Source organism: Oncorhynchus gorbuscha, linkage group LG08, assembly GCF_021184085.1.
Source record: "Oncorhynchus gorbuscha isolate QuinsamMale2020 ecotype Even-year linkage group LG08, OgorEven_v1.0, whole genome shotgun sequence".
In the NCBI taxonomy this organism is placed as follows: Eukaryota; Metazoa; Chordata; class Actinopteri; order Salmoniformes; family Salmonidae; genus Oncorhynchus; species Oncorhynchus gorbuscha.
In genome coordinates this window covers 54,682,065-54,710,000 of record NC_060180.1, presented here as the reverse complement: position 1 = coordinate 54,710,000, position 27,936 = coordinate 54,682,065, and the positions used below count along the sequence as shown (strand labels likewise).

Here is a 27,936-nt window from a genome sequence, read left to right as displayed (position 1 = left end):
AGTTTACTGGAAAAGTTTATTATGATAAAATTGGACAATTGTTAATACATCATAATATAACATGTACTGTAGCCGTAGTATCAACATACAATTGTACACCTCCAAAAGACATCAAAAACAGTGATATTGGCTGGACGCTTGTGATTCAAGAATATTAATTCAGCATGTGTCCTATAAATATATATATATATTTTTAAATCACAATATAAAAAGCAATGTAATACATCATGAACATCCGCTACGGTCCCAAATCACTGTAACAAAGCACTGTTTCAACCACAGTATTTACCATTATTTAGTCTAACAATTTTACTGAGAAAAGTCCTGATGTCAAATCAGAATGATGTACCCCAAACAAAACACATCGTTATCCGCCAAACTTTTCACGTTGAAGCACAGATCAGCTTTAATTGATCCTCTGGATCCCGTCTTTACTCCTTTAATGTTTAAGTTGTTTTGGAGTGACTGCTTATGTTCGCAAAGCTATTTAGTGTGATGAGTTCAGAGAGTGAAAAGCATTACCATCCAATATTGGCACAGAGAGAACAGAACAATTAGCCAACACATTATGGCTAAATGAAATATTTACTTCAGATGCTATTTATAGTTTTGGTTCAGTTCAAAGGTGTTAGTTAATTTCTTAATGTAAACCCTTTCTCTCTGTATAAACTGTATATGATCACAGAAACACATTGTCAATCAATCTCCTTCTCTGCAGTTGCTTCAAAATGACATTTTCAATGGCTTTTTAAGATCCATATTTAATAATAACATGACGTAATCTCTCCCCACCGACAGATACAACTCCCTGTACTTTGTGACAGCACTTCCAATCCAATGCTGAATCTACGTACATGTTGTTTTAGCTAATTAAATGCATGATTCAGATATTGTGTTTAAGAATGATTTGTTTTCCTTGGTAAGCACTACTATGTAAGATAATATGAATGACATGTTCATTCACCTTGAGGGCTTTTTGTGCAAACTTGATGTAAGTAAGCCATGTGTGTGTACATTGTTGGAACAATCACGTCTAATATGACAATGATTGATTGATGATGATTGACTAATGATGGATTATGCTAATGTTGTCAGATGATGCTGAAATTCACTGTAAATCTTGGTGCATGGTTCCTCATTTCCCTCTCTTTCTGCAGTTATCATCATGTACAGAGATAGATACACACAGTTCTTGTGTCAAATCACATCTTCAGAGAGTTGCTCTTAGATAGTGAACTGTCTGTGTAACAGAAGGCTTGATAGAGGAATAGAGCATATGTACAGAGTGGCTGTCCATTCTTCAGTTCCGTAAACATTCATGAAGCAATGTTTTATTTTGGTGCTGGGCTTTCCTTCCTTTTTAAGAATTTGAACTTTTCAAAAAAAGGTATGAAGAATATCTTAAGATATGTTCAATTCCAGTTCCTTGTTACTGGAAAAGCAAAGTTCCATTTCACTAAAACACATAAATATACCAAGTACAACATACTGCACTTCAGTAACAGTACAGAGGAACTAAAGGAGATATCACTTAAGAATACACAGAAGTATTCAGAGAAATGTGTAATCAGTGTTGTATTTCCTTCCAATGCAGCATAGAGTGACAGACGTAAACAAAAATGAAAAATAAATGTATCTTTTTATTGTTTTGTTTTTTGACACTGAACTCCGGCTCTTAACTTCAACTGAGGGACTGAAGTTCATCCTCTCTTCAAAGGTCGGCCTTGCAGTAAAACAAATCCACACAGCTGCACAGTCTCTGTCTGGTCTGGCCGTCAGAAGGAACTATGGCCTACTGAGTTGGAAGGAATAAAAGGGCACTTTGTAAAAAAAACTTGGGCTGCAACATGTATCTTCTTTTCTGAGAAGACGGATTACAGTCAGTCATAAGTCATCCTCCTAGCTCCCACCCACAAACAGTTCAGGTGGTGTGTTAGGATTCACGGTCACTGTCCTCAGCCCCGTACATGTCAGCCAGTTTCCTGAAGCGGGGCCCCCAGTCACTGAGGTAGTTGTAGTCCTGGTCCCCTTCAGAGGATGCTGACTCCAAGGAGCTCAGAGACTCAGCCACTGAGCTGGTTCCCTCGTAGGCATATGTGGCCAGAGAGTCATAAGGGGGGGCGGTGGGGTTACTGTCGTTATCCTGCACTCGCTGGTTTATGAAGTCCCGGACGTCTGCGTTGTCCCGCGACGGGATGGCTGTCCGTCTGATAGGGGGGTACAGAGTGCCCGACGGGATGATGTCCCGCCTCTGCTTGCTCTCCTCGATGGCCTCGGGGTTACGCAGGGCCCCGATGTCGAAAGCCTGGGTGTCCTCCTCTCCACCCCCCTCGTCATTGTAGCTGACCACGTTGTCTCGCACGTCCTCTTTAGAGATGATCAGAGGCTCCTTCTTCTTCTGCCTCTTCAGAGCAGCAAACAGCACTATGATCACTGAGAGATAAACAGGGAGAAAGAGACAGACAGGGACAGAGAGACAGAGATGGACACAAAGAAAGAGATGGTGAGTCAGCGTTAGAGAGAGGTTTGCTGTTCAGGGCTGGGTGATTTCATATTATCTTGCTGCTCATGCTGCAGTGAACACTGCATTAGAACACGGCCTGCATCATGCATCCACAGCCCAGTAACAATTTAGAAACGACTGCAGTAGAGATGCTGAAAAATGTTTTTATTCCAACATCGCAATGAGATTGCAACTACTAACTTATAAATAACCAAGAATGGTGCCACATTTTAAAGCTGCTATATGTAACTTTTTAGGCGATCCGACCAAATATAGAAATGTAAGTAATGGATGTCATTCTCATTGAATGCAAGTCTAAGAAGTAATAGATCTGATCTATGTGTGCTATTTCTATGCTTCCCGTTCTCATGTTTAGTTTTTGCGTCTTTTACGTTTTTGTAGACCAGCTTCAAACAGCTGAAAATACAATATTTTTGGTTATTGTAAATATATTTATTTAGATTGTACAATGATTCTCTACACTATACATTGCTTATTTTGTCACATAAACTGAAATGAGGCTAACTATTAGTATTTTAGAAACTACGAAATGTTGGAGAGATTTCTGCATATTGCACCTTTAAATAAATGCATTTCCATTACACTGTATATGTAGTTAATGGTGCTGATGTAATATATTGGGGTAATTGCATTCCATGTTGTATTAAAGTAACTCCTGGTGTATAAAAGGTTAATTTTACTGCCAGTCCTGTTGAATTACTATCCTGTCCACAATCTCAATCCCCTCAGACTTGTTTTGATCCTCTATATATAACACTTTTACTGTAGACAGCCAAGAGTGAAATAGGCTATCTACTGGGAAATGTAGGGCTTTTCTTATAAGCACCTGTGTGTGTGTGTGTGTGTGTGTGTGTGTGTGTGTGTGTGTGTGTGTGTGTGTGTGTGTGTGTGTGTGTGTGTGTGTGTGTGCGTGCGTGCGTGCGTGCGTGCGTGCGTGCGTGTGTGTGTGCGTTATACGGAAGGGGCAAATTTAACTACACTATAACCTGTGAAATTCCTTATTAAAGACATATTTCCAAACAGTTTGCATACATTAATATGAATGATTAAATTGGAGATGGAGATGCGTCAGAGACTGGCGGACTGACAGACGGACAGACGGACGGACAGACAGACAGACAGACAGCTATACTCACTGAGGAGGATGATGACACACAGCAGGATAGCCACCAGGGCCCCGGTGCTAAGTCCAGCTGAGCTGGTCTGGGCCTCGGCGTTGCACAGCTCCATGTTGCCTTCGCGGTCGCAGGTGCACACGCGCACCGTCAGCGTCCCCGTGCTGCTCTGCATGGGGAAGTCCCCGTCCGTGATCACCACAGGAACCAGGTAGATGCTCTTGTGCAGTTGGCTGTAGCTGGAGCGCCGGGTTAGGACGCCAGCTGTGTTATCTAGGGAGAGAAACAACATACAGTACCAGTCAAAAGTTTGGACACACCTACTCATTCAAGGGTTTTTCTTTATTTTTTTATTATTTTCTACATTGTAGAATAATAGTGAAGACAGCAAAACTATGAAATAACACATATGGAATCATGTAGTAACCCAAAAAGTGTTCAACAAATCAAAATATATTTTATATTTGAGATTCTTCAAAGTAGCCACCCTTTGCCTTGATGACAGCTTTGCACACTCTCGGCATACTCTCAACCAGCTTCACCTGGAATGCTTTTCTAAAATGTCTTGAAAGAGTTCCCACATATGTTGAGCACTTGTTGGCTGCTTTTCCTTCACTCTGCAGTCCAACTCATCCCAAGCCATCTCAATTGGGTTGAGGTCGGGTAATTGTGGAGGCCTGGTCATCTGATGCAGCACTTCATCACTCTCCTTCTTGTTCTTCTTCACTATAATATCAGGTGATGACTGGTGTGATAGAGACCCCAAAATATCCTACAGTACAGTACTCACCGCCATTGTCTTTGACTGTGAAGTTGCCTCTGTAAGCCCCCTCCATAGCCAGACTGAAAAAGAACTTGTGTCCACCCACCGGGTCATCTGCATCCACAGCACTCACCGTCTGAATCTTCTGTTTACGGGATAAACAAACAGATTGATAAAAAACAAACAATCTGTGTGCTCTCAGATAGCAAGAATAGTTGTAAGGTGCTCTTTGGTTCCCCCGGTTTGTGAAATCAGAGGGAAAATTGGAGGCTAAACCTCTAGGATATAGACCATCTATATAGACCAAACAGATTGATATGTTTATTTAATCGGTGGCAATAATAACCATTGTGGAAGATATATTATGGATGATTTTATTGAGTCCTCTCAAGGGACCTTGCTTGGTAAACAGGATCACAGCAAACACAAACACCTCAGTGGATTTATGATTATGAATAATGACAGAGGGATGAAGGAGGGATGAAAGGCGAGGGAGTAGAGGAGAAGGCATGTGCTGGGCACCTATTTAAACATGCCCTTGATGTGTGACAGCTACTGTCACCTGCCTTGTGCTGCCATGATAGATTATCTCATCAGCCGCCTCACAAAGTAGACCCTGGAGACCAATCACTACCCCAGAGGACTGCAGTACTCATCACAATGCTTTATCACCATTTACATACAGGAGTATTCCTGGGCATATACTGTACCTATTGTAGCACCTCTAGATGTCACTAGGATATGGACGTAATTATAGCAGCGAGAATAATAAAATCATGTCAATCTATCATGGGATGTAAGTGGAGGATCCGTGTTCTGTACCTGTCCAGCCTTAGTCTTTTCACAAACAAATGTCTCGTAGAAAGAGGCGAACTTGGGTGCGTTGTCGTTGACATCTAGAAGACGGACATAGACTGGCACCCAACTGGTCTGCAGAGGTTTGTCTGTGTGTGGGAAAACATACACATCACAACAATGTATAATAATTGTAATAAATAATTTGGTATGATTTTAGTTTTTTTAATGTTTCAACGAAGGACATAATATAATCATTGAACTCCATAGACTTGGTAGAATAGTTTGTATTGTGAATTCATGATAAAGCTGAGAAAGACTTACTGAACTCTGTTGCTATAACAGAAATGTTGTGCCAGGCAGCTTCTTCTCGGTCAAGAGGTCTTATGGTAAATATGGACCCATTCCCAGAATGCACGTTGAAAAGCCTGTCTAGATCAGTACGACGATCAATGGAGTACCTGTAAAATAGGCATACAAATATTGATACAAGAACAAATAAAAGCATGGACTATTTTCTTCCATTCCCCTACAACCTCTATTGCTGAACTTGACAACCCTTTTGCAAGGAATTAGTCTTTCCTGCCCTCTCTATGCATTCACAAAATGATTCTGAATACTGCACACCCTGGGGATCTGTCCTGAACAGCCAATGGGACTTAAATCACTCTATTTTCCTTTCTTCTTTACCCTGACTGGCCTGGAAGGAAAACAGCCCTGAACAGAGGCCCAGAACAGACCAGCCCTATCAGTTTGATCATCCAGCGGATTACGCAATGATCTAATTAAATGTATCCTGGAATGCCCTTTCAGTATATTTCCATGAGGAGTGGTCATTAAGGGACTTTGGACATTGATAAGAACTCACTACAAAAGTGTGTGCGCGTGTGTGGGGATGAGCAAAACACACAGCTTGTCCTTCACTCATTAGTCTTTCTATGGACACAACATATTCTCCACTCCAAATTTAATGAGACGGCCGATTCAACTCTAATCATTCTACATTAAAAAAAAATACTGTAACACAACCTTTAACACTCATCAAATGACCCCTGATACAAATGATTATAACCAATCTCCCCATGACCTTGGTGTGGGTGGTACGTACAGGAGAACTGAATGGGTGGGCTGGAGGGAAAACAAAGCAGTGCTCTAACTAACCTGACTGGACTGTTGTATCCATCCGGGTCCATAGCCCTGACAGACCCTACTGCAGTACCCACGGCTGCATCCTCCTTCACCTCCATCATGTAGCTGGCTTTCTCAAACAGAGGAGGCTCATCCACATCTTCTATGCCGATCCTGACTGTGGCCATGTCCTTGGTGGGTAGGTACCCCAGGAAGCGAGTGTCCAAGGTCTGAGTGTTCTGTACCTGGATCTCCAGTGTGTAGGATCGGGTCTTTTCATAGTCCAACGGCTACAGGGACGGGGACACAATAGAACAAAGTAGATGACTCATGTTTTGTAATGATGCAGTACAAATGCATTTTGATAATAGCGTTTCTGATGGTCTAATGGCCTCAGGCCGATCCAGGGCTGATAATAGGGTCTATATGCCCTATAGTTGTGGCTGACTATTTTTGTCATAACAGATATTACCTTTAGAACAGTAATGATGCCTTCCTGTGAGTCTTTGTCCGTGATGACATCGAACATGTCCAAACCATCCCCACTGACAACACTGTAGTACATCTCCGCATTCTTCCCAAGGTCTTTATCTACTGCGTTGATTCTCCCAACTGGGATTCCAGTTTTTATAGACTCTGGAACGCTGAACTGATATATACCTGGAATCACAAACAGACACACATACTGTATGTAAATCAACGGATGTTATAACAAATTAACTTTGAGATACTTCATTTTAGACTATTTGCATTTGTAGCATTCACTCCCATTTCACCATTTGTGTCACTAATTAGGTTGGAGAGTATAAGGAAAGTGTCTCATGAAACGGAGCCAAGAGAGCCTGGAACCATGAACAGAATTGCATAAGCTTGTCACAAATAGAAGAGGTTGTTGGTCTTCTTTTGGCATGGTGAGTGAGTGTTTTTTTTGTGCCAGCTTCTCCTCAATACTTCCATGTTTCTGATGCTAACACATTTAACAATTCAGATTGTTAGGGAGCCTGTGAGCCTGTATCACGGCCCTGCAGCAGTGTTAGTGGTGAATTAAACTTGCGCTCATGGTGACCAATTACACTGTTTCTGTTTCCCCCTAGCATGGTGCTGACTGGGGGTGTAAGCCTCCTGCTGCAAGGTGTCATCAACTGACAAGGTGGAGAGAGAGATGTGAGAAGGCATATCTCACACTGTGTGTGTGGAGTGTATCAGAAGTGTTTTTCCCTTTTAGTTTCCACCATCCAACCACTGGACTTTAACAGAATATTAATGACAAAAGCAATCTGTCAAAGTCAAACAGATTCCGGAATGTTTCTCATTTGTGTGTGTGTGTGTGTGTGTGTGTGTGTGTGTGTGTGTGTGTGTGTGTGTGTGTGTGTGTGTGTGTGTGTGTGTGTGTGTGTGTGTGTGTGTGTGTGTGTGTGTGTGTGTGTGTGTGTGTGTGTGTGTGTGTGTGTGTGTGTGTGTGTGTGTGTGTGTGTGTGTGTGTGTGTGTGTGTGTGTGTGTGAGAGAGAGCGCATGAGAGAGGGAGACACTCAGTATTACGCTGCTCATCTAATCAGGATTATCAAGCTGATTCACTTCGTGGGACCCGGCATTGCAATTTAATCACCGCTAACCCTGTATAAGATGGACACACTTACACACACAGCACACTGACACTACCACTTTTATACTAGGACTACTATGAATACTTCAACTACCAGTATAATTCCAGTCATTGTGCCTCTACTCACTCTGAGAGAAGCGTGGGGGGTTGTCGTTGACGTCGGTCAGGGTGATGTTGACTGTGGTGGTACCAGTTAAGCCTCCCCTTTGGCCCGCCATGTCCTTGGCCTCAATCACCACCTGGTAGTGCTCCCGCTTCTCCCGGTCCATCTCTCCAGGCCCCAGGGCTGTCCTGATGATACCTGAGGACAAACCAGAAGAATACAATATTCATGTGTCACATAATATAACCATGTATTGTTAATGAGTCAGCTAAGAACATTTATCCTTCTCTGGTCCTGTAGGGATTACTCATGGTGCCACCATGCCAAACAGATTTAAGTGATGCGGGTATAGTTAGAGTGAACTCATTTATGTGAATGTCCTTTATTTAAATACTGTATCGGCAACTACTATAGTTACAACTACCAATGGGAATAATGTAACTAATAACTGTTCTGAGAAAGAAGCACCTCTTGCAAAGAAATGGTCACCACAACCGTTTCACCTTGCTAAGACCTTGTGCTTGGATTTAATGAGAAACATTTAATACGGGTATGTAACCTAATTATTTTTATGGAACAGTAAAAAATGGCAACCGCCCCGACCTTCCATTAGATAGCACACAAGACCATCTGGCCTGGCTTGTTTTGTTTCTGTGAATGGGTTCTATCATCTGCAATATAACTGTTTTCAGATAAACCCTCAGAAACACCATTTTTTTTCTCCAAAGCTCTTAGGATTTCATGTCCTCTGGTGTGATGGGGACATCATCTTCCATGTCACATCAGGGATAAACCATATCGTTGTTAAGCCACACAATAATCTGCCAGTTGGAGGCTTTTATTGTTTCCATTTGTTTAAACACAGAACGAGCGACAGGATGTTCCAGAGTGCACATTAGAAATGATTAAATGTTTCAGTGTACTTTGGAAAATGCACAGGGGGCTGAGAGAATAGCAATGGCCCTGGCAGTCTGACTCTGAACATTACATTACCGTATCTCTCTCTCTCTTCATTGTAGTAATAATTGCTTTGAGGAATAAAAGAGCATTGCTGGTGGTTCAAACAAACAAACAGACGGACAGACAGACCTGTGTTTGGGTCCACAGAGAAGTATGGGTGCCCCTGGCTGATGCTGTATCGTAGTTTAGCGCTGTTCCCGTACATGCTGTCATCTGCATCCGTGGCTGTTACCTGGGTGACTGAAGTACCTGAGAACGGAAGATGATAGCTGAGGATGAATATGAACTCACATCAACTGTCAAAACCATTCATGCTTCAAAGAAAAGCAAACAAAATATTTGACACTTTAAGGCACCATTGACCTTGAAATGTTACCGATCTTGAATCATCCAAGGTTAAAACATAAATTGAAAGTCAAGTCAAAAGTCAAATTAAAGTGAAAGAGCACATACCTATATTAGACCTCTCAGGTGCACTGGCTATGTAAAGTTCCTTTGCGAATTTAGGCTCATTGTCATTGATATCGTGAAGTTTAACGATGAACTCTGTCTCAGGCTCCAGTTTCAGGCCTGTGTTCTTGTTGACTACGGTGGCTCGGAGGGTATAGAAGGCCTTCTCCTCTCTGTCCAGTCTCTTATTGGCATGGAGGTCACCATTGTTTTCATCAATAGTAAATATGTCTCCAGCCCCGTCCCCAGTTAGAATGTACTTCAGGGTTCCATCCCCCTTGTCCATGTCAGATTGAAGCTGCCATAGAAAATAAAAAGCACAGTCAACATATTTGTCTCCTTGGAGAAATGGGGCCTGAAGTCAACAAGGCAAATACCAGATGTGTATTACAGATGTAGGATCTTAATTTCATCACTCTTTTGATGCTGAGGATTTTCCAGCACAGCAGGAAATGCAAACTTGTAGTGTATTCAAGGCTTAAAAAGTCTTCTAAAATCTAATTTCCACTTTAAAATGTGAGACTTGATTTGCCCTAGTGGAAAATCTATCAACCCCTACAAAAAAAATGTTAAATGAATTATAATCAACGAACGAAGATCTGTTTCGGATCAAAACGTTGTCACTAAATCGGTGAATTGGGAGCCTTAACAGTGTGCGGGGCTTCATGTTCTATACTATTCATTATAATCTACATAAAACTTTTTTTTTAACCTTTATTTAACTACGCAAGTCAGTAAAGAACAAATTCTTATTTTCAATGACAGCCTAGGAACAGTGGGTTAACTTGCTTGTTCAGGGGAAGAAAGACTGATTTTTTACCTTGTCAGCTCAGGGATTTGATCTTGCGACCTTTCAGTCAAATGCTCTAAAAACTAGGCTACCTAACGCCCCATAATAATAAACATTTCCTGTTGCTGTAGAATTATTTTACTATTTTAGCAAACTGACTTAAATTAAGGTCCTACATCTATCTGTATATACTATTCAACAACTGCTTTTAACAGACCTAGGGTTTATTCCATATAAATATTCCAGTCCATTTAGGGATTGGACTAGCATGCCAATGGGGAAACTCCCTATCTAATTTAACTGACAGGAATAAACATGGAATTGACCCCAACTCTGGAGGTCAGCTTGTAAAACACCAACATATTTACAGTTTGCATTAGATGGTGTGACAGTTGATGGGTTGTGAGGAGGAGTGTGAGTGACAGGTAGGGTAGGTGACGGGTGCTGATGGTGAGTGACTCATTCTGTCTTTCCTTAATACGGTCTTGCTTTGCTGACAACATCTTGATTTGTATTTGGACTAAAAATCTAAAAGGTAACGCTCCGGTTTCTCTGTACCAGCACACCTGGTTTACAAAGGATATATGTTATTTAGTACACACATTTAATACCTACCCATGTATCTGTCAAACAGTATATTATATACCTCTCCAGGTCCTTTTGTCTATCTAAAGTGTTAGACATTATACAGTAGTACACCAATCCAAACAGAGGTTCACTGAATTAATTAGTGAACATCCCAGTGCACTCTCAATGCCCTCTTATCACTGTCATTAAAAACACACAGCAAGTCAGGTAATTGTCAAAGTACAAGGCAGTCTCAGAACATGCACCCTTGAATGAAACAGGAGTTGACAATGATCGAGAGAAAGAAAGGAGAGAATCTTTGAAAATGAAGAAAGCCAAGATGGTACGAAGCCTAGATATGACAAAGGATGAATGATTGACGCCTCCCACAGATGTCTTAGAAAATCACCTAAATCCAGCATGTAACACATAATACCTGCAACTCCCCTCTGAGCACATATGTTCCTGTCTCATCTCATCTCTTATTCCCATGCCTCTAAGTAGACATTATGCAAATTTGAGCAATGGGCATAGAATGGGGCTTTATCCTCTACCATACTCAGTGTGTGTCCCATCTTTACTGCATCACACTTATAGGCATTTCAACAGTGCTATAATTATGTTTGTGGTACACCTAAGCACATAGGCGGTGTTCCATAAGGCTAAGGGAAGCTAAGTTTCTCCTGAAATAACCTAAATTAAATGGCAAGTTTAATAAACAAGTTTTTCAATTAAAATTATTATACAAAATTATTGCAACCAATAGAATGTTATAATGTTATATATAAACAATCATCCCAGGTCTGCAGATTTTTGCTGTGAAGAGAGAATCATTAGATCACTTGTTTTGGTACTGCCCATATGTAGCTTGTTTTTGGTCACAGGTTCAGGAATGGCTGAAAAAAAATGCAACATTTACTTGGAGTTAACTCTGTTGGGTGATTTGAAAAGTCATAGTAAATTGATCAATGTAAGTGTGTGAAACTACACAATGTCTTGCGGGAACCTGCACAATGTTACAACAATACATTATTTTGATACATTGTAAAGAATTCAGTATTTTCCCGCACTCTACCAAAGCCAGGTGCAAATTGGGGGAGGGACACAACAAATGAATAGCTTTGCATGTGTGGCTCCCTACCTCTTTACCACAATCAATCAGTAAGGCAAAAATAATCTCTGCTCAGAGGGCCTTAGACATTATTTTGCAGAGAGAAAAACTAGTGTGGAAGGAGCATCTTCCACTTTGGAAGATTTTTCCAAATATGAGGATCATGTCTCTGTCAATTTGGAGTCTGACAGTGAGTTGGAAGAAGAGGATGAGATTGACCCTCAGCCAGCCCCAGGACCAGCTGTCAGCAGCCAGCCCCAGGACCAGCTGTCAGCAGCCAGCCCCAGGACCAGCTGTCAGCAGCCAGCCCCAGGACCAGCTGTCAGCAGCCAGCCCCAGGACCAGCTGTCAGCAGCCAGCCCCAGGACCAGCCCGTCAGCAACCCGCTAATCAGCAGCCTGCAGGAGGAGAAATATGGATGTCAACAAAATGGTGAAATTGAATGGCCCTGTTACCCAAGGAATGAGCCACCCCGCATGGCTGCCAATGTGATGAGGATGCAACCAGGGCCGACGCTGATGGCAGTTACTCATGATACTCATGTTACTCATGTGCGGAACATAAAGTCTTCTTTTGAACTGTTCATCCTAGACACCATCCAGAAAATCATTATGGAATTTGTGTCATACGTGCCAAAGAAAGTAAAAAATGTGGTACTCATGCTGCATAGGGATGAGAGAATCTGTGGCCAGAAACATCAAAAAACAGAAATCACAATGGATTACAATGCCACAAAAGGAGGGGTGGACAATTTAGACAAGCTGGTGACTTGCTACAGCTGCAAAAGAAGAACCCTACGCTGGCCACTTGTGATATTCTTCAACATCTTGGACAACTCGGCGTACAATGCGTTTATCAACTGGAGGCCATTGAACCTAGATTGGAACAGAGGGAAGCTCCAGAAAAGAGGGCTCTTTCTTGAGGAGCTGGACAAGGCATTGGTAAGACCTCAAATCCAGAGGAGGCAACGTATCCCAAGGACCCCAGTTTCTGCAGCAATCGTGATGAGGATTCAGGAGGAAAATGCTGGTGCCGTAACCGTCCGACTCACAGAACCAACAACTCCAATACCAGAAGTAAGTGTGAGTGATGTTGTTGCATGCATATGTGTCTGACTCTCCTACCTTGGCCTGCTATAACTATATATGTGAGTGAGTGAGTGAGTGAGTGAGTGAGTGAGTGAGTGAGTGAGTGAGTGAGATGTTAGTAAAATTCCTGAACTAAGTGTTTCCATCATTCTAGATTGCAGCCGGTAGCAACAAGAAGAATCACTGCGATGTGTGTGGACCCAAGAAGGACAGGAAGACACAGTACACATGCATCAAGTGCAAGAAATACATTTGCAACACACACACACACAGTAAAACTCTGTCCCTCATGTGGTGTGTAGACCAGCCTTAATTTGTTTTCAATGGGGCTCATTGATCATTTCCACAAAATACTGTATGTACTGTAAATTTGTTCTTCCACTTTGTTCAGTAAAAAGCAATAAACATCAATAGTGATAAACCTTGTTTCATGTATATTTGTTCAAGATAAACAGGATTTATTCCATCCATTTATTTTTGTTTATAAAAATCAAATTTGATCAAATAAAACGAATAGCGCTTTTATTGATACATGTGATCTAGCAGAGGTAAAATGGCAAATATGAACCATGTATTCTGTCTATATTTCTTGTAATTGATATAAGTCAACATCTAAGTATTAAATATTACGTATTTTTACATAAATTGTTATGGCTGTATTGTTTTAAAACCGCAATAATATTGTGGGTCCATCAGACCTGTGAACATTGGGTGAATAACAAAAACATGAACACCACACAACGGTTCATTTACAATCTGTAGAAACTATGACAATAGAAAGGTTCAGAACTTTTGTGAAACATCACAGCTCAGTGGAAAAATATATGGCAGCTAGAAATCAATACTGGATAGTCTTCAGAGATACAGTTGAAGTTGGAAGCTTACGTACACTTAGGTTGGAGTCAATAAAACTAGGTTTTTAACCCCTCCACAAAATTATTGTTAACAAACTATAGTTTTGGAAAGTCGTTTAGGACATCTACTTTGTGCATGACACAAGCAATGTTTCTAACAATTGTTTCCAGACAGATTATTTCACTTATAATTCACTATATAACAATTCCAGTGGGTCAGAAGTTTACATACACTAAGTTGACTGTGCCTTTAAACAGCTTGGAAAATTTCAGAAAATGATGTCATGGCTTTAGAAGCTTCTGATAGGCTAATTGACATCATTTGAGTCAATTGGAGGTGTACCTGTGGATGTATTCCAAGGCCTACCTTCAAATCCAGTGCCTCTTTGCTTGACATCATGGGAAAATCAAAAGATATCAGCCAAGACCTCAGAAAATGTAGACCTCCACAAGTCTGGTTCATCCTTGGGAGCAATTTCCAAACACCTGAAGGTACCACGTTCATCTGTACAAACAATAATACGCAATAGGACCACGCAGCCGCCATACCGCTCAGGAAGGAGGCACGTTCTGTCTCCTAGAGATGAACGTACTTTGGTGCGAAAAGTGCAATTAAATTCCAGAACAACAGCAACGGACCTTGTGAAGATGCTGGAGGAAACAGGTCCAAAAGTATCTATATCCACAGTACAACAAGTCCTATATTGACATAACCTGAAAGGCCGCTTTCCATTAAAAAGCCAGGATCGTACTTTTTGGAGAAATGTCCTCTGGTCTGATGAAACAAAAATAGAACAGTTTGGCCATAATAACCATCGTTATGTTTGGAGGAAAAAGGGAGAGGCTTGCAAGCCAAAGAACACCATCCCAACAGTGAAGCACGGGGTGGCAGCATTATGTTGTGGGGGTCATTGGCTGCAGGAGGGACTGGTGCACTTCACAAAATAGATGGCTACATGAGGATGGAAAATTATGTGGATATTTTTGAAGCAACATCTCAAGACATCCGTCAGGAAGTTAAAGCTTGGTCGCAAATGGGTCTTCCAAATGGACAATGACCCCAAGCATACTTCCAAAGTTGTGGCAAAATGGCTTAAGGTCAACAAAGTCAAGGTATTGGAGTGGCCACCACAAAGCCCTGACCTCAATCTTATAGAACATTTGTGGGCAGAACTGAAAAAGCTGGTGCGAGCAAGAAGGCCTACAAACCTGACTCAGTTACACCAGCTCAGTCAGGAATGTCAGGAATGTGCCAAAATTCACCCAACTTATTGTGGGAAGCTTGTGGAAGGCTATCCAAAATGTTTGACCCAAGTTAAACAATTTAAAGGCAATGCTACCAAATACTAATTGAGTGTATGTAAACTTCTGACCCACGGGGAATGTGATGAAAGAAATAAAAGCTGAAATAAATAATTCTCTCTACTATTATTCTGACATTTCACATTCTGAAAGTAAAGTGGTGATCCTAACTGACCTAAGACAGGAACCTTTACTTCGATTAAATGTCAGGAATTGTGAAAAACTGAATTTCAATGTATTTGGCTAAGGTGTATGTAAACTTCCGACTTCAACTGTAGATGGGAGGGGTTGAGGGTAGCTGAAGGTTTGGACTAAAAACAAACAAAAGATAACTATTTTTAAATATACTATCCGTGAAATGTATGTAGTATGTATAAACTCGAAGTCGAAGCCTAAGTATTGTTGTCCAATAGTTTACTCCAATTAGGGGAGGATTGGCAGGGTCATGGGAAAATAATAATGAAGCAATATATATTTAAAAATAAAATATTAAAATATAATATTTATAAAAATCTATATATGGGAGGTTGGAATTTATGCAGACAATTACATTGATAGAAGCCACAATCTATCTAGATTAGAGCTGATCCCCCCCCAAAAAAGATATATCCTAATTAGCCTACTCCTGTCTATACAGAAATAAATGGATTCATTCAAAATATGTTATTACAGCATAAACCATGATTTGGAGAATCAGAGGAAGGACCGTAAGCCTATTAGATAGTTGCAGACAACGTCGTGTTTATTGATCTGTTTGTCAGTTTCAGCAGAGTAGAGGCTACCCTGTAATTAAAAATATTCTGCTAACATCTCCAGTCATATACTTTTGATTTAACCTTTATTTTGATAGAGAGTCAATACTGACACCAAGGTCTCTGATATACTGTGCATTTGGAAAGTATTCAGGCTCCTTAACTTTTTCCACATTTTGTTACGTTACCTTATTCTAAAATTGATTATTAAATTGTTTTTTCCCCTCAGCAATCTACACTCAATACCCCACAATGACAAAGCAAAAACAGGTTTTTAGAAATGTTGGCAAATTTATAAAGACTACAAAACTTAAATATCACATTTACATAAGTATTCAGACCCTTTACTGAGTACTTTGTTGAAGCACCTTTGGCACCGATCACAGCCTTCTTGGGTCTGATGCTACAAGCTTGCCACACCTGTATTTGGGGGGTTTTACCATTCTTCTCTGCAGATCCTCTCAAGCTCTGTCATGTTGGATGGGGAGTGTCGCTGCACAGCTATTTTCAGGTCCGGGCTCTGGCTGGGCCACTCAAGGACATTCAGAGACTTGTCCTGAAGCCACTCCTGCATTGTCTTGCCTGTGTACTAAGGGTCATTGTCCTGTTGGAAGGTGAACCTTCACCCCAGTCTGAGGTCCTTAGCGCTCTGCAGCAGGTTTTCGTTAAGGATCTCTCTGTACTTTGCTCCGTTCTTCTTTCCCTCGATCCTGACTAGTCTCCCAGTCCCTGCCGCTGAAAAACATCCCCACTGCATGATGCTGCCACCACCAATCTTCCCCGTAGGGATCGTGCAATGTTTCCTCCAGATGTGACACTAGGCATCCAGGCTAAAGAGTTCAATCGTGGATTCATCAGACCAGATAATTTTGTTTCTCATGGTTTGAGTCCTTTAGGTGCCTTTTGGCAAACTCCAAGCGGGCTGTCATGTGTCTTTTACTGAGGAATGGCTTCCGTCTGGCCACTCTACCATAAAGACCTGATTGGTGGAGTACTGCAGATATGGTTGTCCATCTGGAACTCTGGCGCTCTGTCAGAGTGACCATCGGGTTCTTGGTCACCTCCTTGACCATGGCCCTTCTCCCACGATTGCTCAGTTTGGCCGGGTGGCCAGTGCTAGGAAGAGTCTTGGTGGTTCCAAACTTCGTCCATTTAAGAATGATGGAGGCCACTGTCTTCTTGGGGACCTTCAATGCTGCAGAAACTTTTGGTATCCTTTCCCAGATCTGTGCCTCGAAATAATCCTGTCTCGGAGATCTATGGACAATTTCTTCGACCTCATTGCTTGATTTTTGCTCTAACATGCCTACTCCACTATGCACTGCATCGAACAGTCTTTTTTGCGAACAGTGATTGAGTTATATTATTAGTCTAAATTATGACTATCCAATTTACTCATCACTTTAGAAATAGCAAGATATCTTACTTACAAGTCTGGAAATGTGATGATGCATGGAATGCTTTATTATAGGTACATTTTTATGGCGACACACGCGCAATCTTAGCCTGAACATCTGTAACACACAACAAGGCTGTTCAGTTCCATCAGAGAGGACAGAACAGTCAACATCACATGTGACAGATAACATCTTATTATATGCATGGCAGCACAGAGCCAGGCTTGGTGGAGAAAAAAAGAGGTACCTGACAAGGTGAATCATTTTCTACAAGGCATATGGAAATAATCCACCACACAGCGTTGCTCCACTCCCCAGGGCTCCACAGAGTAACCTAACGCAAGACTAGTGGTGGTGGCTCCAGAATAACTTTCTTTCCTACTCTTTCTCTCCTCTCTTCCTCTCTCTCTCTCGCTCTCTTTCTAGTTCTCTCTCCCACTCTGCGTTTGCCCTTTTTCCTCTCCATCCTTGATCATCTCCCTACATGCTCTGTGACGCTGGGTCTCGCTGTAAGAGCCTGGAGGGTTACAGGGTACAACAGGGTACTACAGGGTACATGGCCTCAGTAGCTCCCGTATTTCTTCTATCTCTAGCCTTCTAAAACAGGCCCCCTGCAGTGCTGCAGGCATCTCCACATCTAGCTACTCCACAATACTACTTCTGATTCATGGCTCTATCTGTTGTCTTCTGAGATTTGAGGTAAAGGTGGCAATGCATGCTGTTTTTGTACATCAGAATATCCCAATCCTTGTGGGGGGATATAGTCTTAGGTTTATCTGGCCAGAGACATTGATATTAGGGTTGGGTGGTCTCCAGATTTTCATACTGTTCCTGTACCATACCAGGGTATATGGTTTTACCGGCAGTGCTATATTAATATGTTGTTTTTTTACGCACAAAACAAATGTAGGCAGCAGGGATCTTGATCCAGGAGGGGATTGATTGTCTCTGCTCTGGGAGATTTCTCAATATTCATATTATCTTTGTGTCAAGGCTGGAATTCAACAGTTGCAGACAGTGGAGTTTTCCCCACACACTTAAGTGCATGGCAACAATAAAACAAAAGAAGGCTAATGGACATACCTTGCCAATGTACTGCTTATCACTCCCAGTGTACTCTTCCTGTAGAAAGAACTGGTTCCACATCCATCCTCGTTTGAAACGTTTCAGTATGTTCCCTCCCTTTGCTCCATCTCTGTCCTCCTCTCCTCCCATCTCGAACACAGTCTTTCTGCTAATAGATGTGGAGTTCACATAAAGGGACAAGCACGCCCATATCATGGTCAGCAAGCAAGTCCTCATGGTGGAATTGTGGTATTTGCACAGAACGCCAATCCTCTATCTGCACTGGTTTTTACGTCCTTTAAGGGAGCTGGGCTTCACCCTCATAGTCCTCTTCCTTGATGGCTGTGTAGAAACCCTGCGGAGGGGAAGATGAGAAACAATTATAGGGACATACTTTCACTCTGGAGATAATTTTGTTTCCCATTGCGGGGTATCATGATGTGAATACAGAAAATACAAACAATGCATGAAAACAAAAAGACAATCGAATAATGCTATTGAAAACCTTAATTGAAAAAACTGGAATGCCATTGATTTCAATAAGCCTTTAACACAGAAAAGACTAAAAGGGGTTTGCACACTAATCAATGAATCGATAGTCCACATCCCCATGAACTGCTTTATTTTAGAGAACAGAACACTTACAGAGCCAATATGTCACTTATGATAATGTCCTTTTCTGTATCTACTGTGAACACTAACTGCATTGGTGTTATACAACCTAATAACATGCCATGCTGACCAGATGAAATATAAACCACACACAGACAAACGTATCCTGCTACCAACATCACCTCCAGCAATCATCAGCTGCTTCACTCGTCAAGCCATGCCTCGGCCCCTTTTCGACTTATCAAGGAAATGTGATTGCAGTGGAAAGGGGAGGGTAGTGCAGATGTATTCAGTGAACTTCTGTTTCCCCCCCCCCATCTACGACTTGCGGTCTACAGTGTCGGTGCTGGCATTAAGTGTGTGACTACTCATCAGCATAGAACGCTAAGGGTCAACACTGCTTCACTGACGGTGACAGGGATGGATGCAGAGGCCACGAATCAGTTAAAAGACATAATTAAGATGGGTGGATTAACTCCTGCAATCATGTCGTTGCTTTTCTACTGCTGCCATTCAACCTTTCAACCTCTCTTCCATTAGGGCCATTATGCCTGCTTTATGAATTAGACTAATTGAATAAGGTACCAACAGATACTAAAGTGTATTGATTTGCTGTCAGAATCAGTCTGGTTTAAAGGACCCCAGGGGTTTGTAGTTGTGTGCTAGGGTACTGGGGACCGTGGGCTGGGGGTTCTTACTATATGTTCAGTTGATGGGATTAATCCCTGTGTATATCAGTGTGGAAGTGAGGCCTAGAAAACTGCAAAGTAGAGTAGTGGGACTAGCCTAGTGAAGCACATTAGTCAAGGCTCCAGCCCAGCCGGGAGCCATTTGCCTCAGCTTTGTGACCTGTTAAATCCCTTGACAGTCTCTCGCTGGGGGAAGACACCTGGATCTAGAGTGTTTGTTTTTTTACATACTATATCAGAGGACACAGACACATAGCTTCCCATACATTCCCTCTACAAAATGTCTGCTAATTCATTGACAGGTCCTGCTGAGAGACAAGGGTCCATGCAGTGCAGCCTGAATATCAACTTGTGTGAGATGAACGAACAAGCCAGTGGTTAAGATTCACTGGAGCCTACCTCTGTACGTTAATAAAATAACACATTAAAACCACCCAAAGTCTGCTCAATATTATTATATTATATTAATAACACATCATATTTATTTCAGAGTCTGTATTCTGGATGTGATACATACAATATCTGTCTAAATGCATCCAATATACAGTACCATATAAATGAGTATTACATTCATAATATAGACTCAGAAACACACAATCTTCTATTTTGGACAACATGCCATCTCATGTCACTGCAACACAAACCTATTAGACCATCTAGTATGACCTTCAGGTGACACGACACTCGTAGTCTCCCTGCTGCCTTTAAAGCCTTGCATTTCATGGCAGGGAGATTTAAAGGGGAGGAGGGCTGTGCTGTAGGCTGTTGAAGAGTAGTGCGGGGTAGGGGGGTTAGAGGGGGTCTGACAGGCTGTGGGGAGTCAGCGGGGAGGCGGGTGGAGAGCGAGGACCAATAGACTAGCAACACCTGTGGGGGTGACAGGAGTGAAGAGCTGGGCTTAAGATTGTGTCATGTGGTGGGGGTGAGAACCCAGCGCAGCAGCTCAGCCCCTTCTGTTCTGCCACCCTGCAGACAGCCTCAGCTACTGCCTTAGCCTCAGCCACAGCGAGCCTTATGAGACTGCCTCAGCCACTGCCACAGCGAGCCTGATGAGACTGCCTCAGCCACTGCCTCAGCCACAGTGGGCCTAATGAGTCCCACAGGAGCAATTAGAGGTGAAGAAAGGAGAATGTCAGCCCTGGGCTGCCTGTGTGTGAAGGGAGAGGAGGTAGGCGGTCAACAGGTGAAAGAACTGCTACAACAACAGGGCAGAGCAGCCTTATAAAGGCACCTAATGGGTGTTCCTGTGTCACAGAAACACACACACTGTCTGCAGACTGCTAATGAATAAGTCCTGGAGGTGGAACTATCAGCTGTTGACTAACTTTTGGAACAGTTTTAATGTGTACTGTATTACAAAAAAAGCGTATGAATTCGGTATGGTACAGCAGCTAAGGCTGATATAAAGTAATAGAAGCACACTAAAAGCACCCAAGGCCAGATAAACATGTTTTTATATATCTATTCCACAGTATCCAACTTCCCTTTAAAAAAAGGTATGTCTAGAAGGTAAATTGCATTTGGGTGGTGGATGTTAGGAGGGGGGCTGCTATCAGGTTGTCACCACTCGGAGCGATAGGCAGCCAAGCAGCTGACTGTCATTCCCTAGGGACCAGTAGGCCATCAATACCTATTGATCTGTCTGTTTAGGGAGGGGAGTCTGTCTAGACTATAGACTTCATGATGCCATATTATCTATCACTTTGCTCGGCTCTGCTTCCAACACTCTTTGACTTGTCTGCTCTAAGTGATAAATATTTCCTCCTCTCGTGTAACATCTGTTATTTCTTTTACTTGTACCATTGAAAACAAAACAATGACTGAGGTCAGATGATTAATGATAACCTGACATATCTTATTCAATATAGCAATCCTCCCTTCAGAAAAAAAAAACATATTTGCATTGAGCAGTCTGATTTGAGCTTGTACAACTATCATAGTGCATTCTCTGAGTAGAGAAGACTGTCACACAACATGGGTGCTAATCCCTACTCCCATCTCCTCCTCTCTTCTCCCATCACTTACAAGGGTCCCAGTCCCTCCCCACTCCCACTATAATCTCCCCAGCAAAATGTGTGCACTAATCTTAACTAGAGGAGATAATAGATGTTGAGTGTGTGCGTTTTCCTGAATGGAACTGTCATGTGCACCAACACAATTACTGTCAAGGAGCGTTGGTCGCCGTCACGCTCATACCAGATGGGACCTCTTAATTAGGTAACCAGAAACTAGGCATGAAGTGATTTGGAGGCCATGCTCATTACATTGTGCCACCTCTGATTCTGTATGTATTGGTCCTGTTTCCATCGTTGTCTTTGAATGGCGGGACACATGTCAGTTCCACACCATTGCACCTACAGAAGCTCTTCTTACATGATTGCATTTTGAGGACAAATAAATTCCACCCCAACATAGATGTCGGTTAACAGTTTTCCCGAGAAATACATGTGTGTGTGTTTGTGTTGTTTAGACCTCCCAAAGCTGTTTTGTTTCCTCAATCATCCATGCCTGTGTAGTGGTTCATTGCTTTACTGTTGGATACTAAAGAAGATGACACCTTCTTAACCTGTGTGTGTCTTTTATTTATGGCGTCGTCGTCAATGGGGCTTCCTGTGTAACCCAGTGTCTCCCGGTGTGTGTTGTGGGTGGCTGTTTGGGTTCCTCCTTGGAGGAGGAGAAAGTGTGAGAACAGAAGCTTTATGGTCTGCTTGTGCAAAGACCCAGCAGGAGTCAGAGCTTTTCCTCCACCATTGTGGCCAGGATCTGGAATGTGGCTGCCTCTCTATTACAATGCAAATGTGCCAGCGTCTGGTGGAGCTACTGTTTATGTGTGTGTGTGTGTGTGTGTGTGTGTGTGTGTGTGTGTGTGTGTGTGTGTGTGTGTGTGTGTGTGTGTGTGTGTGTGTGTGTGTGTGTGTGTGTGTGTGTGTGTGTGTGTGTGTGTGTGTGTGTGTGTGTGTGTGTGTGTGTGTGTGTGTGTGTGAGTGAGAGGGCCTCCCACTGCGCACACACTGGTTGAATCAACATTGTTTCCACGTCGTTTCACTGTTTCAAATTACATTGAACCAACATGGAATAGACACTGAATTGATGTCTGTGCCCTGTAGGCTTGTTCTATGGCCGTGTTCCAGCTTCTCTAATGAACCATGAAGGAATCATGACACTGCTAGCCATGGCCAAAACCATAGGAAAATAATTACAGAATATTATCTCATTCAAAACCACTGTCCATATTCAACCAACTCCTACTGTCCTCATGCAAAAGAATAATTTGTCTGGGAGTTGGGCCGAAGAGATTCAATTCAATATTTAAAGTCTAAAATGTTTGACCTTCCACTCCCTGTTCCATGTTAACAGTAAACACCCACACATGTCAGAAGGGGGAGCAGCATTAAGACGAATCCCCTGGGAGAAAGCAGTGCAGTGGGAAGAGGGCAGGGTCAAGCACTGGATGAACCCCAGAGGTCAACATGTGTCATCATGGTTAAGATGTATGTGAAAGAAGCACTGGCCATCTTGAGTTATGCCACAGGTTTGGTCAATAAACTACTTGATGTTAGGCCTTACTGTATACACAGCTACAGTAAATGTCTTGCAAAGGGTCAATAGGAGAGCAAACACCTCTATTGCCTCAGTTAACACATTGCAGCTGATGGATACAAGGGTTAAACTATAGCACAAAATAAACATTGCTTTTCATGTTTACCAACAAATGTTCATTCTCTCCCACACTTCTTAAATTCAATAATTGAAATGGCAGATACAAAGAGTGTTTCTGAAAACTTAGCTGCCGTTCTCATAGAGCGACTGGGTCCATTAGCAATTATGTTTCAAACTAGCTTTCCTACATCAATGCCCTCTTTTCAAATCTCTTTCTGTGAAGTATTTTCACCTTCAATTAAGCTTGACAAAGCCTGAGAACTAACCAAACAAATAAAGCTAACATTTATAATGGAAAGAAAAGATTGTGTGTGGGTATGACACCAGTGTGCGTGTTAGCCTCAGGGTGGGGATTCTGCGCTGGGGAGAAATAAACAATCTATTAGCTTTAACAGGGAAAGGGCTCCTCTCTATTTCAAACACCAAACTCACATTTACAGCCAATCCTTCAATGATACAAAATAAGGCCTGTGGCAAAGAACACTTGTACTAGACGTTACAACTCTCAATCAATAACAAATCGATGGGCTTGTTTTCATAGTTGGTAGTACACCATCTGAAAATAATACAATCATTCCCATGCCTTCACTGATCTTTGAAGACTATTTATTGTATTTTTTTATGTGTTAAATGTACAGTAGTGTTTTCAGTCCATTGGGAGATTATCATGGGAATGTAAGTTGTTATTTTAGACTCGTTTTGTCCTTGTTATTCCAGGTACAGCAGTGTTAAAAATCAACGAGAGATTTAATGACAACATTAGGCCTTGTTATAGACATGCTGACTGCTGATAAGGCTCCCTCTCAAGTAAGCTATAATTGCCATGGCTGTCAAACAGTGCATGAAAATGTTTGAAAAGGGGCATAAGTTCTCTTCGAAAGACAATTTAATACTTCTATTCCAGGCAGAAGAGCCGATTTGTTGTCAAAAGTAATTGTTCATTTGAATATAACAATTCAACAACTCATTATAGCTCTGCCTATGCTATTCAATGGCTTGGATATAGTACATTGTTCTCAGAAGATCCGTATTTGTGGTGTCATCCCAAATGTCAGGAGTTTGATCTATAAAAATATCACAAACACCTTTATAGGTAAGTTCCTGTGCAACTGATGACAGACCTGTGCTAGTCAATGCAATCCAACCTCTCGCTAGCTTGACAAACACATGGGACAATGGCCCATTGTCAAATGAGGTGACACACAAGCTAAACGGCATGGAAAACTATTTACAAACTCAAGGTTCATTTGCATACAGACCTCAAATCTTTTCAGTTCGATTATACTGTTTGACAAATGTGCGTGCACTCGGATTACGTTGTGGTAAAATGAAACTGCTGACGGATGATGTGAATAAAGAATAGGTATTCTGAGAATACAGCAGATGGCATGTACTATTCACACTCACTCACAATAACACGTTTAGACATGTAATATGAAAGTAGTTAAGAAAAAGGCTATTCCAAGAGACACATAGGTGTGAAAACATGACTGTGTGATCAATATACCCATATGGGAACATCCATTACTGTGTGATCAATATACCCATATGGGAACATCCATTACTGTGTGATCAATATACCCATATGGGAACATCCATTACTGTGTGATCAATATACCCATATGGGAACATCCATTACTGTGTGATCAATATACCCGTATGGGAACATCCATTCCTGTGTGATCAATATATGCCCATATGGGAACATCCATTCCTATGTGATCAAAAAAAAAACATATGGGAACATCCATTCCTGTGTGATCAATAAACCCATATGGAAACATCCATTCCTGTGTGATCAATAAACCCATATGGTAACATCCATTCCTGTGTGATCGATATGCCCATATTACATTTACATTACATTTAAGTCATTTAGCAGACGCTCTTATCCAGAGCGACTTACAAATTGGTGCATTCACCTTATGACATCCAGTGGAACAGTCACTTGGGAACATCCATTCCTGTGTGATCAATAAACCCATATGGGAACATCCATTCCTGTGTGATCAATAAACCCATATGGGAACATCCATTCCTGTGTGATCAATAAACCCATAAGGGAACATCCATATGGGAACATCCATATGGGAACATCCATTCCTGTGTGATCAATAAACCCATAAGAGAACATCCATATGGGAACATCCATATGGGAACATCCATTCCTGTGTGATCAATAAACCCATAAGAGAACATCCATATGGGAACATCCATTCCTGTGTGATCAATAAACCCATAAGAGAACATCATATGGGAACATCCATGGGAACATCCATATGGGAACATCCATATGGGAACATCCATTCCTGTGTGCATGTTCCTCTGCGACCACATGAGGGCACAATTAAAGAGATGTGTGAATTTTCCAAATGAGACTCAATTGGAACACCTCACATAGTGGACATAGAAATTAATCATAATTCCCTATAGTGAAGGGTCACATAATTGTTTTAATTTAGGTTTAAGACAGTGGGATAACCAATCCTTTTCTACTGGAGTAATCCGTGGAAAGCAGTTTGATCCAAAGGTCACAGTGACCTGGGTGGCTAGTGGGAAACTAGCGTAGAGCTGGGCTTTCTATAGTTCTGGAGACACTCAGAATGTTGAATGTTGGGTATATTTACAACATCCACACAACAGGTCATTTATAAGATAATCATCATCAACCAATAGTATTGCAAGCTTCTTACAACAGCATTTCAGTATTTCAGGCTTCTAACATTCAGAGAAATGGTTTTAGACCCCTGTCTTGGTACAGTCGGCTATGCAGTACGATGTGCTCAAGAAAGTGTGTTAATAATCAGTCATGCTTTACCAAAAGAAACACGTATTTATTCATGAATACACACCACAATTTTTTTTTTGACTAATTGGTCTTTAACACAATTATTTATTTATCTTAGTCATTAAAATGCTATTTGGCAAAAGCCTGGAATTCATGGGTTAAATAGATTCTAATTATTGCTGTGGAAAATAAAGGGCAATGTTTTGCCTTGTATTTTCATTTTTTACATCATTTGTCATTCACAAACTCCTGGGGCATGCTCTGCACATAGGACATAGCAGTCTGAGAACGGTAAGATACAGGTGTCTTGCCTCAGCTCTGACTAACGGGTAGACTAGACTTGGATTTAGGGTAGCACCCACATCTACATTAGAGTATGTCCAGGTCCACAGCAATAGAGCGCTAGTGTCTAAACAATAAATAAAACAGTACACACCAAGCATTTCTAATAGGACATACAAAAGGTTTACACTGTTGGCTATGAGTGCTTTACCACTAATACAATGCCACTATAAACAGTAACCTACAGTAGTCTACTATATCATGAGACTTCCCATTACAATTCAACAAACATGGCCATCATAATCCATTTAATCTTTTAAAAAACTATGATATTTTACAAGGGAGCTTTGATTTAATTCCCTGACATGTAATGTGAAACAGGAACCCACACGTTGAGCCACCGGTGCCAAACAACACTATCACTAAAGACATAACTTCCACTAACAATAAAAAATAAAATAGATAACTTTAAATCGGATTAAATTAAGGGGTCTGATTGGATCATGACAGACTATACCGGGAACACGAAAATATGCAGTTTTTTCGAAACATAGCAAGTGCATTTTTATTTTCGAGAAAACATTCGGGTGTTAGCTTGATAAGATCAATTAGACCAATTTATGAGATAGTTTCATTCTAAATGATCAAATGAAAGCAACTTTGTTGAAGTTATAAGCAATTTTTTAAAACAAACTGGAGGAAGCGCAGCCTACCGAACAATTGAACACATTAAAGTGCTATTGTAAAGGACCGTCAAAAAGACAATATTTCACGACCGCTATTTCAGCATCCACAGTTAAATAAAACACATTGGCACTTACCACGGTTTGATGTAGCAGAAAGTTTAATCAAGGTGCGCCTGTGTGAATCCGTTGTATGCGACCGACACACTGAACACGGAGTGGTCTCTCTCTCTCTCTCTCTCTCTCTCTCTCTCTCTCTCTCTCTCTCTCTCTCTCTCTCTCTCTCTCTCTCTCTCTCTCTCACTCTCTTTCTCTCTCTCACGATGAGCATCTCTCCCTCTGGAAGTTGTCGGACCTTAGCTGCTTCTGATTGGGTGTCACGCGCTGGTCCACGATTAAAGGGACAGGCTGAGGTGAAAATTACGAATTCATCACCGATATTTATGAGGGGTTTTTCCAACCTATTTTCGACAGGGGCACATATTTTCCCTCTGAGCCATTCTAACAGGATACTGTTCTTCTCCTGCCTTTCAAAGCTGATTAACATCTGAAAATAAGTTAATATTCCACAACCACTGAAACAATTAAAGATTCTAAGATAGCTTGACAATGCTTTGAAAATGTTTCGAGAGCATTTTAATAACTAAGTTTGTTATTGCATTGGACAAAATGTCCCTCTGTGCCTATATATATACAGCTGCTACCACTAAGTTTAGCCACCTATTTGTCAGATATCCCATACTATGCACTATTTTCCACTTGCCCTAAATCAGGCTGTCTTGATTCACATAGACTGGGGTTGTTGGTTATGAAATGTTGTAATCAGAGGAAAATGTCAGCATTTGTGAGGCACT

General features: G+C 41.5%; 1 protein-coding gene across 1 annotated transcript; it reads right to left on the bottom strand.

Moving 5' to 3' along the window:
- On the bottom strand, positions 1 to 27,362 carry LOC124041841 (cadherin-6-like). The gene is made up of 12 exons (XM_046359906.1): positions 27,221 to 27,362; positions 18,387 to 18,723; positions 9,446 to 9,740; positions 9,122 to 9,241; positions 8,057 to 8,230; positions 6,798 to 6,985; positions 6,359 to 6,615; positions 5,522 to 5,658; positions 5,225 to 5,346; positions 4,430 to 4,547; positions 3,661 to 3,912; positions 1 to 2,433 (listed from the first exon to the last, which is right to left on the bottom strand). Exons 2-12 carry the CDS (start codon positions 18,603 to 18,605, stop codon positions 1,934 to 1,936), a joined length of 2,382 nt encoding a protein of 793 aa, XP_046215862.1. The 5' UTR covers positions 18,606 to 18,723; positions 27,221 to 27,362; the 3' UTR covers positions 1 to 1,933.
- Between the last annotated feature and the right edge of the window lie 574 nt (positions 27,363 to 27,936).

Bases quoted from the DNA above. Each gene is read 5' to 3' on its own strand.
- LOC124041841 (XM_046359906.1), bottom strand. From the start codon at position 18,605: ATGAGGACTTGCTTGCTGACCATGATATGGGCGTGCTTGTCCCTTTAT. The intron at 9,741-18,386 runs GTATGTCCATTA...TTTCTATGGCAG, and splicing joins ATAAGCAGTACATTGGCAAG to CTTCAATCTGACATGGACAA. The intron at 4,548-5,224 runs GTACAGAACACG...TCCCGTAAACAG, and splicing joins AAAAGACTAAGGCTGGACAG to AAGATTCAGACGGTGAGTGC.